This window comes from Myotis daubentonii, chromosome 18, assembly GCF_963259705.1.
Source record: "Myotis daubentonii chromosome 18, mMyoDau2.1, whole genome shotgun sequence".
In the NCBI taxonomy this organism is placed as follows: domain Eukaryota; kingdom Metazoa; phylum Chordata; class Mammalia; order Chiroptera; family Vespertilionidae; genus Myotis; species Myotis daubentonii.
This window is the reverse complement of record NC_081857.1, coordinates 3,809,460-3,823,953: the sequence shown is the minus strand read 5'-3', so window position 1 is coordinate 3,823,953 and position 14,494 is coordinate 3,809,460. Positions and strand designations below refer to the sequence as shown.

Sequence of the window (14,494 nt, the reverse complement as noted above, 5' to 3'; positions counted from 1 at the left end):
TCAAAGACATTAAGGCTTAAAGAGTTTTATTTTGGATTTTGCGTTGAAGATGAAGATGGAAAGTCTCCCATAGAGTAAGCCCCGGGATGACCTCCTTGTGGACTCGCAGGTGGGAACAGACGAGAAAGCCCTTACCCAGCTGCGAACTGAGACGGTGCCATCAGGCCTGGGCTCAGTCCTGCAGCGGCAGCCATGGCAGCGAGACTCGCGTTCGCCGGCAACTGCGCAGCTCCTTGGAGGGCGGCCGCGGCTGCTGTTTGCAGCCCTGACGCCGTCACCATCACCTGGCTGGTCCCGAGAGGAGAGGGCAGAGGAGTGGAGGTGGTCTGTGTTGTGCTGGTCTCACTAGCACTCGAGGCCTCAGAGGTGGAGGCTGAGGCAGTAGGGGAGGGGCTCAGCGAGGGGGAAGTGACTGCGGAGGAGGCCGGAGGCGCGGTGGAAATCACGGTCGCAGTGTTGTTGGCGGTGGTGTCTGTAGTGCCTGAAAAGAGGGCTGTGTTAGGAAGGAGCGGTGGGAGCCTGGAGGCGGGTCTCTGTTCAGCCAACTCCAGGAACAACTGACCAATGACTCTACCAGCCAGCACCTCAAAATGGGTACTTTTCACTAACCTCGTTAGTGCATCTATACACATGAACCACAAAAACAAACCCTTTAGAACCTAAGCTTAGAAAATAATGAACTAACCTTCCTAATGCCGCGACCCTTTAATACAGTTCCTCATGTTGTGGTGACCCCCAACCATAAAATTATTTTCATTGCTACTTCATAATTGTAATTTTGCTACTGTTATGAATCGTCATGTAAATATCTGATATGCTATATGTGTTTTCTGATGGTCGCGACCCACAGGTTGAGAACCGCTAAACTAGAGGGTGTTGGGCTGGAATTGGAGACTAAGTATGGATGCATGGGTTTAATACACGGGACAGCTAGTGAAGATGGATGGTGCAGATGAGTGAATGTACACACACGTGTGTATCTTACACACATTCCCGTGTGTGTGCACACTTGTTTCAGTTGAGATGCCCTAGAAGCAACAATGCATATCAGTGAGTGTATCTAATGCCTCCACCTTGGTTCCAAAGTCCTTTCCTCACTAACTGGAACTCGGAAACCTTGGAGAAATGGCTGCTTCCAGGCCTGGGCAGAGAAACGTGAAGATGAGCCTGAACATCTTGTGCCAAAAAGGAAGGAATCACTTAAAGAAGGACAGGGGAGCCAGCTGAAGGGACTCCCACTGGCCGATCTGGGACAATTTAACCCTGAAATAGGGGTACAATTCTAACCTTTTGGATACAAAAGAATGTCTGAATTCATACCGATACAGACAGATAAAGAGGGAAAAGGCAAAGTTCATCCTTAATTTAATAAATGTGAATAAAAACATTTATTCACTTTACATGCCATGGTTAGGTCACAGAGCCAAAGAGGTACGATGAAGTTAAATACGAGTGCAGAAAAATCAATTTCCCCACCTGGAGGTTAAATCCAAACTGCACCCTGAACCATCAGAAATCCGCCCGCCCAGAGCTTCATACCCATCATCAACCCGGCGAATAATCGCAGAATGCCTCATACATCGTGCCATTAAGAACTGCTGATGACAGCACTGAGTTCATTTTAAATGTATTTGAGAAATCTACTACTCAAAAGGTGGCACAGGGAAAAATTTAGTCATTCATTTTATAGTGAATGTGTCAGGCACTAAACGAGGCAGAGATTAAAAAAAAAAAAATCCAGGCCTTTTGGGAAGTACAAAGGCTATTGGCAAAGAGAGAATAAATTATAAAACTATAATCATTGGTGACACAGGCAGGGGACAGAAAGTTCTGCAGGGGAGCTCAACACTACTTCCAGGCGGAATGGACACCTGACCCAGAGCAGCCCTGCCACCATCAAAGCGTGCAGGCAGGTGGCCGACACCTGAGGCTGCACCTGCTCACAGGCCCGCCAGCCTCTGTGGGCCAAGGACAGGGGATGGCGACCAGTGGAGACAAGGGTCACACTGGAAAGTGCCTTCTACAAAGCGAAGGGGCATCTGATCTGATGTCTTGATGCAAAAAGCTGTATAGTCAAGGTTTTTAAGAAGAGCTACTTGAAAAAAAAAGTGTGTGTTTTGAGAGATAATCCTGGGAGTAATGGAGAAGAAAGAGTAAGGTGAAAAAGAACAAAAAAGATGAAATCTTTGTGTGAAAGTATTATTTCTGACAAAATTAATTGTGCCTGATTTTTCTTGGAGTTCAGGTTTTCACATATAACTTTTAAAAAAGCAATACCTCCCTAGAGTGTAATTCACAGCTTAATGGCAGATTTTCACAGGAACCTCTCATGGCTACCAGCTGCCTCACAGCTGCACAGTCTGGCTGCCACATACCTATAGCAGAGAGGTGGTTACCTATACCAGAGAGGTGATTACCTGTACTAGAGAGGTAGTAATCTGCACCAGAGAAGTGGTTACCTGTACTAGAGAGGTGTGGTTACCTGTGCCAGGGAAGTGATTACCTGTATCAGAGAGGTGGGTACCTGTGCCAGAGAAGTAGTTACCTTTAACAGAGAGGTGGTTACCTGTACCAGAGAAGTGGTTACCTGTATCAGAGAGGTGGGTACCTGTACCAGACAAGTGGTTACCTGTACTAGAGAGGTGGGTACCTGTACCAGAGAAGTGGTTACCTGTATCAGAGAGGTGGGTACCTGTACCAGAGAAGTGGTTACTTGTATCAGAGAGGTGGGTACCTGTACCAGAGAAGTGGTTACCTGTATCAGAGAGGTGGGTACCTGTACCAGAGAAGTGGTTACCTGTACTAGAGAGGTGGTTACCTGTAACAGAGAGGCTGGTTACTGCAGCGCTGGTCAGAGGGAGGACGGGGTTGACTGTGAGGGTAGTTGCTGCACTGCTGGTCACAAGGCTTGGCGTGGTTGCCACCTAGAGGTCAGAAATGAAAATATGCAAAAACATTTAAAAATATATAAAAGCCTAAGCGACCGTTATGACTGAATGACCAGAGCGACCGGTCGACCAGTCATTATGACGTGCACTGACCACCAGAGGGCAGACACTCAATGCAGAAGCTGCCCCCTGGTGGTCAGTGTGCTCCCACAGCCAACCTCCTGCAGCCCCTCCTTTCCCCACACCCCCCACCACCAAACTCCTGTGGCCCCTCTCCCCGCCCCCACTGGTCCCCCCCATCGGCCCCAATCAGGGGGCTGGCTGGCCAACCTCTTGGGGTCCCTCCCCCCAGCTGGCCAGCCCTGATAGGCCTTGATCACCGGCCAGGCCGAGGGACCCCACCTGTGCACGAATTTGTACACCGGGCCTCTAGTTTAAAATAATAACGTAAAATTCCATTTATAGACTTATTCTGCCTATAAAAATTTTCAATGCCAGGATAGAATTTAAATATTATAGAATAAAAATAGAATAAAGTAAACGGGCCTGAGAGGAGAAGGTTTTTTCATTCCTCCTGGGTCTGCGCTGACCCCCGGTTCCCCTGGAACTGAGAAATGTGCGCCTGCTGAAAGGCTGCCATCAAAGGTGGCTCGGCTCTTCACTGGCCTGACGCATGGCTTTGCCCAGGTTTCACACAGAAATAATTTAAAAACTTCTCAATCTCAGTAATGGTGGGTCAGATGTAATCTAAGTCAGTGGGAAGTATTATGCTAATTGTTCCCTCAGCCTAAATAAGGAAACTATTCCGGAGGACCCGTGAATCGCAGCTTGTTTTATTTTTGACTCTGTGGGGGCAAGGGTGTCTTGAATTTTTTCTTAATGAAATTATGTCATGCAAAGAATGTAAAACAAATTTTTTGAAAACACAAAATATGTCTACAGTTTTGTAAAAAAAAAAAAAAATACTGTCTTCTTTCTCGTTCAAATAAATCCAAACACAAGTAAACAGTCAGCGGCACAGGACAAAGATCCCCTGACTGCCTCTCACAGGGGACTGGACCCCCCTACACCTCCCTTCAGCCTTCCCCTAAACCACTGGGTGCTCTCACAGTAAACTCTTATGAAACACAATGAGCGGGTCCCTTGTAAACTGTGAAATGAGCCCGAGCTCCCGTTCCTGCCTTACCAGGGAGGTCGGGCTGGGGAAAATTGCTTTGATAGGCGAGCTGCTGGTCCCACCACTGCTGGGAGGGTTGATCCTTTTCTCCTTCTGGCGGCGGTTACAAAACCAAACTCGAATCACCTCCTTCTCCATGTTGAGCTGCTCTGCAATCATGGTGATCTCTTCCGAGGTAGGCTTTTGATTCTGAAGGGGAAAATCATCTTGTGGAATAACCTTTAGAACTACTGGCACAACCCTGCCTTTATATAAACCAACAAACATGGAGGGACAGACCAGGGAGTAAAGTTGGGATGTCAATGACCAACAGGCCCACCTTAACAAAATGTCTACAGACAAACATTCCAGTGAACATAAGTCTATTACATTTATTCCTGGTAACTTAGAATAAGTTATTCTTGAATGTTTACTTTGGTTGTTGTTGTAAGCTTGTGGGGCAGGATAGGAAATGCTTCCCAGATAAAGGGACCTCCCAGATAAAGGAACTCAGTGACTGATCAAGGATTCGGGTCCTAAAGTGGCAGACGCTGGACTCCTGACTCAGTGCTCCTTTCATAGTGCTCAAGCCTCTCTGAATCAGAGTCAGAATTTTGTTGGAAGCTTTGATTGAGATATTTTCTGGTTAAAAAAATAAAAACAAAAATCAAAAACACACACCCAAAAGCCAAGTATCTGTTGAATTAACTTGAACTCGATAGGCTGACATTCAAGGCCCTCTGTGTCCTGGTCCCAAACTGCTGGTCTAGGCAGACACTAGGACTCAGCCAAACCGAACCACCGGTGTCTGCGCTGACCCCCTGGTTTCCCTGGATGCCTTTGCTCTCTTCCCTGCGCCTCCCTGCCTGGGGTCCCTGTGCCCCTTGACAGCTGCTGCCTGTCACACGAAGGACTCCGTGGGTGTGAGCCTACTGCCTGAGCCCCAGGCACGCACACTCTGTCTAGGTTGTCTTATTTTCTCCACGATGGGATAAGCATCCATAAGGGCTGTGGCTGACAGACCTAATGTTAGCACCATGCCAACAATCCCACGCCCACGAAAAGTAAAATCCCCACAATCCCCACTAACCTCCAGGAAACTCTTCTCTAAGGCCACACGGATGTTGGTCTCTATGCTGGTGCGTTTCTTCCTCCTACGGTTCAAGCCCTCGATTCCCTGCCCTGGAGAATTCAGGGCACTTGGGCTGGAGAGAGCTGAATCTGACGAGAGGTTCTCTGTAAGAAAGGAGAAAACAGGAGGTCGAAGGAATTGCACATACTTCACACACGTAGCACGCGTATTAACAACATAACAAAGGCAACCAAGACAGTTTATGCTGCAAGCGCATGAAAAGGTTTCCATAACCCACATGGACATACAGCGCTCCTCACTACTTTAGCTGCGGTCTGAGAACAGTCGGCTGTCTGTCCCCGCTGCCTTCTGACTTGTCTCTGAGAAAGCACAGGGTTACTCTTTCTGCCCCGAGACTCAGCTCTGCCTCTTCTGAGTTCTGTCCTTATGTTTTGGTTTTGCTTGCTTATTTATTTATTTACTAGAGGCCCGGTGCACGAAATATGTGCACAAGTAGAGTCCCTAGGCCTGGCCAACGATGAAGGCCAGCCCCCTTCCTCGGCTGCCAGCCAGGGCCTTCCTTCATTCTGCACCATCCCCTGGTGGTCAGCACATGTCATAGTGTGCAATAGAACTCCCAGTCTCCCGGTTGAACTCCCAAGGGGAAAATTTGCATATTAGGCTTTTATATATATAGATTAGCTCTAGGGATAAAAGAAAGCTTGTTGGAAATTATTGAACATTTAATATTTATCTCGCAAATGACCTCTCATTTTACTAGTATAATCTAGGGCAACACCTCCCCCCAAACTAAACAAGACTGAAATAGTTCTAAATTCTTGGTAGTTGAAACAAGCAAGGTTCTGTCATTAGTAGTTGAATGACCCCGGGCATCTCAGAACCGGCTCTGGGACTCTTTCCACTCCATGCATACGGAGGGGAGGGCAGAGAGGCGGTTCGCACCTGTGGAGCTCAGAAAGGGTACAGGGCCATGGAATCAGACTGTCTGAGGGAGGGGGTCACAGTCTACCTTTTCCAAAGACCTGGTTTTGCTCCCATCTAAACAGGAACTGCCATATAGGGGATCTGCACTTTCCTTGCAGCCCACAGTCTGTGGTTCTGTGACTCAAAATTCAAATTTCCCAAAAGGAAACCTCAGTACAAAACACACAAGTTAACACTGGCCACTCAACTTCTCATGAATGAACTATGTAGTCGTTTTTAGTAACAAAAGCAGAAATATCATCAAGAACAAATTTACTATAATTCATCAAGGAAGAACCAATAAACTTGGTTTTTCAACTTCCTTTTTTCCTCTTCCTGCAACTGCCCCTAACCCTTTGGAAATGTTCCAAAACTAAAAACGATTGCTGACTGTGTGCATTGCAATTACTACTTAAACGAATCTCTGATTTATGGAACCATAACGTATCCCTTGGATCCTCCCAAGACTGGCGCACCTCAAGGCTCAGTAGCGCCAATAATGCGGTAAGAAATCTGAATCCCTTTCTATACGACAGCCCTTGTAAGATCCCCACAGGCAATGAGGCCATTTCTCACCCACCTGCATCATTGAGCCACTTCTCCAAAAGTGGCTTTAACTTGCACATGTTCTTAAAGCTGAGGTTCAAGGCTTCAAAGCGAGAGATGGTAGTTTGGCTGAAGTCATTTCCATACAGTTTACCCATTGCAAGCCCAACATCGCCCTGTGCAGAAACACAGAAAGGAGCGGGAGGACGAGCAAGAAGAGAGTCATCTCACCAACAGTGACAGCCTTCCCTCCACAGGCCCCCGTAGATGAAGGCTCAACAATGAGCCCCTTCGTAGAGTGCCACAAAACACCCACCCCTAAGCTGGGACCAGCGCTCCAGTGAGGAGTTAGGCCCCAATCTTACAACAATCAAAACTGTCCCACATTCTCTCCATTTTGAATCTCTTCTTGCCACCTTATATAATAGTTAAGATTATCAAATATTTCTACTAAGTCTCAAAAGATGGTGCTAATATTCTAAACCAGCCCCTTAGTTCATGTAACCAAAGTGGTTTCAGTAATCCTACAGAGTTAACACAAGTAACTGCCTCGATAACCTCAGGATTTATGAACTAACCGTTTCCATAAATAACTTTAAAATCTAGAAATGCTCCCTTACTTCTTCTCCCCCCTGTAAATTATTTCTGGAAGCATTGAAAAAAATCTCTTTTCCACCCTTAGTTTGGATTTCAAAGTTGGTTATAAAAAACAGGTATTCTAAAGGACTACTTTTATAACTGTTAGAGAGAAAGAAATTCACAGTGGAGAGGTATGACCCATTTAGTCAAACCTTCATGGGCACTGAGACTTGGTCCTCTTACAGCAATGGAACAATGACCCCTGAATATATTACACAGATGTCTTTCTCCTAAGCCTATCACCCCTGAATGTGCACAGTGCTTTCCTTCCAGCCAAATGAATTGCCTTTAAAGCTGGAAAAAGCCACATCTTCAGTTTTTATTCAGGTAACAGAGGATCCTAGAGTTTAAATGATTCGCCCTCTCGTTCCATTAGTTTAGTAACAGGGCAGAAAGACCCTTCTGGGAAGTGCTGTAGACCTCAATCCATCGTGGGACACAAGGGATAGCTCAGGCCCAGCCACCGCCAGCAGGGACTGTGAATGGGGATTAGTCCAGTTTTTTGATTCCCCTACATTCCATCCTTGGACACTACACTGTTTATTTGCACCTGTGCTAGGTGATGGTCAGGGAGAGGGAAGGATATTTTTTTCCTATTTATTTATTTATTTATTTATTTATTTATTTAAATTCTTTATTAGTTAAGGTATTACAAATGTGTCCTTATACCCCCCATTTTCTCATCCCCCTGTTGTCCATGTCCATTGGTTTGGCTTATATACATGCATACAAGTCCTTTGATTGATCTCTTCCCCTTATTTTCTCTCTGGGGAGTGATAGTCTAATCGCTGTTTCTCTGTCTTTGGGGGAAGGATATTTTTTAAGCTCGATTTCCTCACTGGTAAGCAACTTGTGATACAACGTGTAACAGAGGATAAAGCTGGAATGGAAGGTAACATGAGGCACTGAGAGCCAGACCTTCCCTGGGCTGTCACTTGGCCTTCCCCAGGAGAACCTCCAGCCCCAGGTGGCTATTTAAATGGAAATTATTCAAAACAAGTAAATTAAAACTCCAGTTCCTCAGCTCCCCCAGCCAGCCTGCTGCTCAGCAGTAGCCACACAGGCATAGTGGCTGTCCTACACGGACAGTGCCACCGACTGCTCTGGACATCTGTCTCCAGGACAGAAGTGACTGCTTAGTGGTTTCCGTCCAGTCACAACAAACAGAGAACCAGGATAGTGCGAGTGGCATAAATGCTAAATCTATCTTAGACAGATGTCTATCTGGATCGATATCTCTGTACATTAGTCCATCACAAACATTCACTAAGTGCCTACTAGATGTCTGATAGTAAACTAGGCTGTGTGTCTTGGTCACTTTACTTGTTTAAATTACAGCCTGCTAGAGAGCTGGACCAACCCAACCTTACAATTCTTTGCATATGGGGCCTGCTCTAGTAGTTAAGATGGCAATAACTGTTTCTGACATTGTAACTCACAGCTCACTAGAAGTTTTTTCACAAACTTCTATAATATCTATGAAAAGTAACAATATTGACAAGTAAACAAAAACTAAAGTACCTATTCAAAAATGACATCATAATAAGAATAAATGCCTTAAGTTGGTGGCTATGCCATCAACTAAGTAAAACTATGGCAATAAATTACAAATTGACTTAATTGAGATGTATGATACAGTCGTACTTCACATTTAAATTATTTAATTGGATAAAAGCAATAGGTTCTCCCTTAGTTAATATACTAATGTTCATTAATTTGAGGTAATGTGGCTTGCTGCTTTTGTAACTCAAAACCATTGGGGTTATCCCGCACAGAAGTAAATGTTTGAAGCAGCTGACTCATACATAATCTATATTATATCCCTTTGATATTTTTTAAAAAGCAAAAGGGAAAAGGAACAAAGATTGGGATTAGGAAATAATGAATGTGCCACATGTGAGAAAAGTGTGACATCATGGCCTCCTAATAATGAAATGACATCTACAGTAACCCTTTCATAACCAATGATGTAGTCAGAAACAGCTAATAACATGGAGATTTCTCAAAGAAGAGGGATTTTTTTTTGTCTTAACTAATTATTTGAAATCTGTGTGTGTATAAATAAACTGGGTACAAAGCAACCTTTGAATAACTACAACTGAGGTACATGCCTTAAACACAAAGGCTGATTTCCCCATCCTGCACCAGTAACATGTGCTTTAATCTAAACAGCCAAGGTCTGTGAAATATAGGCACTGCTATATCAGAGTCATTTTGAAAAATAAGGCACAGTTGTGCCAAATAATAGGATAAAACCATAAGCAGAACACCAGACCACAGGTAAACTCTTGGATATGTGAGAGAGAGAGGCACACACCCACACAACACTGGCAATATGTTGGGTCAAGTGCCCCAGAAAGGCAAACCACTATCTATCTGGGTAAAAGTTAAAGATTTTAAAAAGCCTTAGCATCCTTGGCATATTGCTTCGGCAACTGTTTCCTAGGGAACCTAAGAGTATGCTGTGCTAATAGCTTAAAGCTGAAACTCTGAGGACTAGTCCAAACGGACACATATTTAAGCATAGTAACGTACTCTGCTCAATCTAGCTGTATCTTTTGCTTTCTTTTTAAGAATAAGCCAGATCATTCAATGTTTCAACCTTTCCTAATTGCAATTTGTTTCTTCACAATTGAAACTCCTCACAAATACATAACTGCATTATCTCTAACATTATAGCTATTGAAAAAATCATTTTATGTTCCTAATATATAATTAGTTTCTTTGAGCAAAAATAAACTACCAAAGATATTAGGATACAAGTCTGTTCATAAAACACCAGGACACATGCAGGGACGTAACCCTGGTGTCCGACCTGCCTGAGCAGGTGGTACATTACTGTTCTTCCGACACAAAGGAAATGGGACAGTACGTAAATGGTGGCTCAGATTTCAAATAGCAATTATATTCTCTGGAAAGAAAACATTAGGTTTTTCCTGATTCCATAAAAACACCCAATCCAATCTATACTTCAGTAATTTTTTTTTATCTAATGATCTTCTATTATCTATATACTAGAGGCTCAGTGCACAAAATTCATGCATGGGTAGGGTCCCTAGCAGTTGCCGGCAGCCGGCCAGGGTCTCCCTTCCCCCAGCTGCCTGCCCCATCGCCAAATCTCACCATGTTCTGCACCGCCCCCTGGTCGTCAGGGCACGTGTAACTCCCTGTCAGTCAAACTCCTGCCCGTAGGGACAATTTGCATATTAGCCTTTTATTATACACTAGAGGCCCATTGCACAAAATGCATGCACTGGGGGGGTGGGGCTCCCTCAGCGAGAGGGTGCAGGCCAGGCCAAGGGATCCCACCAGTGCATGATTGGGGCCGGGGAGGGACGCAGGAGGGCTCCAGGGTGTGTCCAGCCCGTCTCGCTCAGTCACAATTGGCCAGACACCAGCAGCAAGCTAACCTACTGGTCGGAGCATCTGCCCCCTCGTGGTCAGTGCACCTCATAGTGACTGGTCGACTGCCCCCTGGTGGTCGGTGCACGTCATAGTGAGTGGTTGAGCAGCCTTATGCTTTAGCATATTATGCTTTGATTGGTTGAATGGTCAACCCGACGACTGGACAGTTAGCTTTTATTATACAGGACTAGAAGCCCAGTGCACGAATTCGTGCACCAGTGGGGTCCCTAGGCCTGGCCTGCAGGATTGGGCAGAAACTGGGTCTCCAACATCCCCCAAACAGTCCCAGATTGTGAGAGGGCGCAGGCCAGGCCGAGGGACCCCACTGGTGCACAATCAGGGCTGGGAAGGGACGCACGAGGTTGGCCAGCCAGGTAAGGACCATGGGAGGGCAGGGCATGTTCAGCCAGTCTCGCTCAGTCCCAATTGGCAGGATCCCAGCAGCAAGCTAACCTACCGGTTGGAGCTTCTACCCCCTGGTGGTCAGTGCATGTCATTGTGAGTGGTTGAGCAGTCTTCACATATCATTAGCATATTACACTTTGATCAGTTGAATGGACAACTGGACACTTAAGCATATTAAGCTTTTATTATATAGGAGGTTATAAAAGCCTAAGTGACCGTTTGACCGGTAGCTATGACACGCAATGACCACCAGGGGACAGATGCTCCGACCAGGCTATGATGCACACTGACCACTAGGGGGCAGATGCTCAAAGCAGGAGCTGCTGAGCAACAGCAACTTTGCAGAGTGCCCGCTCGCACTCTGGGACTCCTCAGAGGATGTCGGACTATCTGTTTCAGCCTGATCCCTGCAGGCCAGGCCAAGGGACCCCACCTGCTGGAGGGACCCCACTCACTCCGCAGATGCCCTTTGAACCCCGGCACCGTCCCAGGTGGGGCCTGCTGGGGAGGAACCATGGGAGACTGGTTCCAGGGTGTATCCGGCCAATCTTGTTCAGTCCCGCCTCACCAGCCACCTTCTAATTAATTTCCTTTCATTGTTCACGAATCTGTGCACCGAGCCTCTAGTTTTACATAAATGCCATTCAATTTCCTTCCACTACAGTGTCACTTACGCAGTGAATGAGAGGAATTAAAGCAGTGCCTATAGGCCAAGCCTCCTGCCAAACCACTGGACATATTCTACTCTAAATGCTCTGCTACCTGGCATTAAAAAAACTTAATTTGGATTTTTCATCTTTGACAGATTCTTACTTAATTTGTTTCAGTTTGGGCTTATTTTGTACGTGTGTGCACACTCATGTGTGTGTGCATGCAAGTGCATGTCTCCACCCCCTACAAAAAACTATTTCAAACAAGCCTTTCAAAAGTTCCCCTGTCAGCTACTCTGAGAGACTTGGAATCTTGACTCTCTCTACCTCACATATATAGCACTAAGGTCTAGAACCAGATGTTCTTCAAATAACAAAACCCTCAGTATAGTCATACTATCCCCTAACACAATCTCTTAATTTCTCAGCACTATTAGTATAATTATAATTTCAGAGGCCTGTGTTCTGAGAGAGTCTTACAGGTTTTAACCTAGCATTAAATCATAAGTTTATAACCAAATATATACAAGAGTCTAATCTTATAGATGCAGGAAAACTAATGGACACGTAAAGCAGGATGAGTAGGGAAATCCAAGTTCAGGGCGGGCTCATCTACCTGAGTGAATCCAAGTTTGATTCGTCTTTGTTTGAAGGTCTTGGCAAACTGCTCAAGCTCCTCAAGGTCACTGGGCTCCTCCAAGCTGGGAGTGTCGATTCGCTTTGGTGTTGCCTGGCTCTGTGGAAGTGTCTGAATTGGGGTTGCAGCTATTGTGCGTGTTGGGGTTGCTGGCTGTTAGAGAAGGAGAAGGAGAAGAACAGACATACAAAAAGGTGTTTAGGCTGCAACTGGACTGTGCAGCAAGTAAACAACCTAAGGAAACAGCTGTATTGGGGGAGGATTATGGAGACCCTGCAACAGGTAGTTTTGGGGAAAAAGCAGGATGTGAAATCATGTACCCCAGCGTCACAGATACGGTTAAAATGTAAGCACGAGTAAAGAACTTGTCTACCTAAAAATGAAACCCAGTATATTCGGGTTTTCAAATAGTCTGAATACATGTATTTTATGCCTTTTCATAGATTAGTCCTCATTTTTTAGACTCTACTTAATAAACATACCACTTAAACTATAACTCTTAAAACAGCAGGGCCTACTCTATCTTGTTTATCACTATCTTGTATATCTTCAACTTGTGACACAAATTATAAAAATATTACTATAAGATTATTAAAAGTATTTTAAGAAAAGCAAACCACCTACAGTTTAAATAACTTAATAGCTTCATTTGTGTGTATTTCCTCCAATTTCCACAGATCTACATTTCTTTTCTTTATTATCCTGTTTTTTCCCCATTGATTTTTAGAGAGTGGAAGGGGGGGTGAGTGGGAGAAACATTGATGAGAGAGACACATCGATTGGTTGCCCCCTCATGCCTGCCCATGCGCCCCTTCCGGGACCAGGGATCAAACCCACAACCCAGGTATGAGCCCTTGTCCGGGAATCAAACCCATAACCCTCCAATGCCTACAGACGCTCCAATCACTGCTCAGTGGTGAGGGCAATTATGTTTTTTTATTCCTATGGTTTTTCAGTTTTCCTAATTATCGTTTTCAAAGGCTGACGGAAGCAATACGATCATAATTTATTTAACAATTTCTTCATTGCTGGACAATTCTTTGTTTTCACTAGCACAGGTGACACCACAACAAATGGTTCTGCATGTAGTTCTTTTCCCACCTCTGGAATTAGTTCTCGGAGATAAATTCATGAAGCACTTCTGTAACCAGATAAAGGGCAGCCAGAGACAACGGCATCGCTTCTGATCCACAGCAGCATGTCGGTTCTCACCATCCGATTTCTCCCCAAAATCTGTCAGCAGTTTTCAAAATGTTTGCTAATTCACTGTTGCCCTAATTCGTATTTCTCTTATTACATGAAGTCAAAATTTCCCCATGTGTGAACTATTATCTGTATCTCCTTTGATGTGAATTAGTTTTATATCTGAACCCATTTGTATAAAGTATTAATGATCTTCTCATTCTTATCCTTAAAGAACTCATCAAATGTTATAGATTGTGTTGCATTAATGCAAATTTTTCCTATCTGCTTTTCCTTTTATTTTTCAACGTACCTAACTTTTAAATTATCAAAAGAAAAAAAAAGGAGGGGAAACTTTTTTCTTTTCTAATATCTTGTGTTGCTTCAAACCTGAAAAAGCTTTCATTTATTTCTAACTTCGATAAATTTTTTAAATATTCTACCTGCTTCTTCTATGTATTTTAAAATATTTAATTACTAAAATCCATCTAAAGCTTACTTGGGGACATGAGGGTATAATCTTTCCTTTTTGTAGAAGAAACACAAATGTCCTTATTATGAAAACACAAGCGCTAGGAGACGCCCTTCTGAGTATCACTAGTGACAGACAGGTGCTGCCGTGAGTGCCCCTCCATCGCTCAGCTGACCCTTCCTGTGAATGGTGCCTGGGTTGAGAGATCGCAGGCCAAGATCACACACCACGTTTGTGGCTGTGAGTTTTGCTCTTGTAGTTGAAATGGGTCATATACCCTTACTTAGACCTCATTAGTAATATACTCTCTCCAACTGAACTCACTAGCCCAGAAAACTAGACAATAGGACTCCGCAGGCCTGCAGCTAGGTAAGCACCTCTGTCCTGTGCAGTGAAGACAACACCCATTTCTGACATGGTGACACTAGTAATTTTTAACCTGGCCATTGGGGAGGTGC

At 44.7% G+C, this 14,494-nt stretch overlaps 1 protein-coding gene across 5 annotated transcripts in view; it reads right to left on the bottom strand.

The window, feature by feature from the left end:
• POU2F1 (POU class 2 homeobox 1) overlaps positions 1-14,494 on the bottom strand; it is a 138,595-nt gene that overhangs the window by 13,179 nt on the left and 110,922 nt on the right. For all 5 annotated transcript variants that reach the window (XM_059673981.1, XM_059673979.1, XM_059673980.1 and 2 more), the window contains 6 exons: positions 12,362-12,535; positions 6,681-6,822; positions 5,135-5,280; positions 4,075-4,254; positions 2,819-2,924; positions 136-481 (listed from right to left, as the gene is read on the bottom strand). In XM_059673981.1, the coding sequence (XP_059529964.1) occupies positions 136-481; positions 2,819-2,924; positions 4,075-4,254; positions 5,135-5,280; positions 6,681-6,822; positions 12,362-12,535 (1,094 nt within the window). The remainder of the gene's footprint in view (positions 1-135; positions 482-2,818; positions 2,925-4,074; positions 4,255-5,134; positions 5,281-6,680; positions 6,823-12,361; positions 12,536-14,494) is intronic.